Source organism: Piliocolobus tephrosceles, chromosome 17 (genome assembly GCF_002776525.5).
Source record: "Piliocolobus tephrosceles isolate RC106 chromosome 17, ASM277652v3, whole genome shotgun sequence".
Taxonomy (NCBI): domain Eukaryota; kingdom Metazoa; phylum Chordata; class Mammalia; order Primates; family Cercopithecidae; genus Piliocolobus; species Piliocolobus tephrosceles.
This window is the reverse complement of record NC_045450.1, coordinates 18,290,270-18,293,198: the sequence shown is the minus strand read 5'-3', so window position 1 is coordinate 18,293,198 and position 2,929 is coordinate 18,290,270. Positions and strand designations below refer to the sequence as shown.

The following is a 2,929-nucleotide window of genomic DNA, read 5'->3' as shown; positions in this document are numbered from 1 at the left end:
AAAAAAAAAAAAAAAAAAAAAAAAAAAAAAGAAGGAAGGAAAAAAAAGAAAAAAAAGAAAAAAGAAAAAAGGAAAGAAAGAAAGAAAAAAAGAAAGAAAAAGAAAGAAAGAAGGAAAGAAAGAAAAAAGAAAGAAAAGAAGGGAGAAAGAAAGAAAAAAGAGAAAGAAAAAAGAAAGAAAGAAGGAGAAAGAAAGAAGAAAGAAAAAAGAGAAAGAAAGAAAGAGAAAGAAAGAAAGAAAGAAAGAAAGAAAGAAAGAAAGAAAGAAAGAAAGAAAGAAAGAAAGAAAGAAAGAAAGAAAAAGAAAGAAAGAAAAAGAAAGAAAGTCATAACTGAAGAAAATTGTTATCTGGGTAATTTTTGAGTTTCTTGGATTTTTGCCGAAATCTAACATGACCCTCAGAATCAGGAAATGCAGACACTTACATACCTGAATAGCAAACTGAAGAAGCAGGTGGTCAAGCATGCTCCAATCGTGAAGATGTAGGCCAGTTGCATGTTGTAGGATGCCCCACTGTTCCCGTGCTGGATGGTGGAATTGGTGTAAAAGCCATAGTACATCACTGTGTCCCTAAAATAACCCTGAAAGGGACAATAAACCCTAGGTCAGGTGGATCTCCTGAAAAAAAAGGTAAACGACTATGGTCATGAGAGATGACTTCTCCTGAATACAAGAAACTTGGGCCAGTCAGTTTAGACATTTTGTTGTCCAGAAAAGGGGCACTGAGAATTTGGACATGATGTCACCGGGCTCTCAGACTTGAAAAGGAATCCAACGTAATTTTACAATGGAGACACTGAGCTGTTACCACCTGGACCCAATGACCAAGTGAAACATCAGCAAGAACACGACAGCCAGGCCTGTTGTGTCACCAGTATTATGTGCCTCTGTCACCAGTATTATGGCTAAACATGCTTAATAGGAAACAAATCAAGCCTTCAGGCGTATATTTCAGTGCACAGGAAATTAGAAGCCAGAGAAACAAATTCTAAAAACTACTAGGAAATAATCAGATAATACCAGAAGGTAGGATGTTGGAATCTACATAGCAGCAGGACCAATTTCTGCAATAAGCCAATGTCAAGAAAAAAGAGGCTGGCCTGGGGAGATGATTTTTTATTTATTTATTTTTTTGAGATGGAGTCTCACTCTGTCACCCAGGCTGGAGTGCAATGGCAAGATCTTAGCTCATTGTATCCTCCACCTCCCAGGTTCAAGCAATTCTCCCTGCCTCAGCTTCCCTAGTAGTGGGCACTACAGGCGCCCACCAACACATCCGGCTAATTTTTGTATTTTAAGTAGAGATGGGGTTTTGCCTGTTGACCAGGCTGGTCTCCAACTTCTGACCTCGAGTGATCTACCAGCCTTGGCCTCCCAAAGTGCTGGGATTACAGGCATGAGACACCACACCCAGCCGATTATTCTAGATTAATAGAGATTTAAGGGGGAAAAAAAATCTACAGAATGTAAAATCTGATTGTTGACTGAATCCTAGTCTGAATAAGCAAGTTATGAAAGTCATTTTGGGGTCCAGGCACGGTGGCTCACACCTGTAATCCCAACACTTTGGGAGGCCGAGGCAGGTGGATCGCTTGAGGCCAGGAATTCAAGACCAGCCTGGCCAATATGGTGAAACTCCATTTCTACTAAAAATACAAAAAATTAGCCAGGTGTGTTGGCACATGCCTGTAATCCCAGCTACTTGGAGGCTGAGGCATGAGAATTGCTTTAACCTGGGAGGCAGAAGTTGCAGTGAGCCGAGATCGTGTCACTGCACTCCAGCCTGAGTGATAGAGCAAGACTCTGTCTCAAATACATATATACATACATATATACAAACATACATACACACATACATACATACATACATACATACATACATAACATTTTGGGCTGGGCACAGTGGCTCACACCTGTAATCCCAGCAAATCCCAGCACTTTGGGAGGCCAAGGCAGGCAGATCGCTTGAGCCCAGTAGTTTGAGACCAGACTGGGCAACATGGCAAAACCCTATCTCTACAAATAAATACAAAAATTAGCTAGACATGGTGGTGGCACATGACTGTAGTCCCAGCTAGCCGGGAAGCTGAGGTGGGAGGATCATTTGAGCCTAGGAGGAGAAGGTTGCAATGAACCGAAATCTCACTACTGAACTCCAGTCTATGTGACAGAGGGAGACCCAGTCTCAAAAAAAAAAAAAAAAAAAAAAGACATTTTGGGGAAAATTGGGACAATTTGAACATGGTCTGGATTTTAGATGATACTAATTTTTAATTTTCTTAGGTGTGATAATGGTATTGTGACTGTAGAGAGGTGTGCTTATTTTTCAGAGATGAGTGTTGAAAAATTTCAGGGTAAAAATATCTTGACATCTGTAGTTTACTTTAAAATGCTTCCAAAAATAATGAAAGAAAACAAATATGGCAATTTAAGACCTACACAGTGGCTATATGAGTGTTTATTATACTACTCTGTATATTTTTGTATGTTTGAAATTTTTCATAATAAAATGTTCCCTATATTCAAATATACACAATATATATACTGGGCCAAGCATGGTGGCTCATGCCTGTAATCCCAGCACTTTGGGAGGCTGAGGCTGGAGGACTGCTTGAGGCCAGGAGTTTGAGACTAGCCTGGGCTACGTAGTGAAACCCCATCTCTACAGAATTTTTTTTTAATTAGCCAGGCATGGTGATGTGGGCCCGTAGTCCCAGCTACTGGTGAGACAGAGGCAGGAGGATTGCTTGAGTCTGGGAGGTCAAGGCTGCAGTGAGCTGTACTGCACAACTGCACTGTAGCCTGGGTGACAGAGTGAGACCAAAGAAAGAAAGGAAGGAAGAAAGAAAAGAAAGAAAGAAGAAAGAAAAAAAGAAAGAAAGGAAAGAAAGAAAGAAAGAAAGAAAGAAAGAAAGAAAGAAAGAAAGAA

General features: G+C 40.2%; 1 protein-coding gene across 1 annotated transcript in view; it reads right to left on the bottom strand.

Annotated features, from left to right (window-relative positions):
* TMC5 (transmembrane channel like 5) overlaps positions 1-2,929 on the bottom strand; it is a 40,637-nt gene that overhangs the window by 31,651 nt on the left and 6,057 nt on the right. The window contains exon 4 of the mRNA XM_026455353.1: positions 430-581. Coding sequence (XP_026311138.1) covers positions 430-581 — 152 coding nt within the window. The remainder of the gene's footprint in view (positions 1-429; positions 582-2,929) is intronic.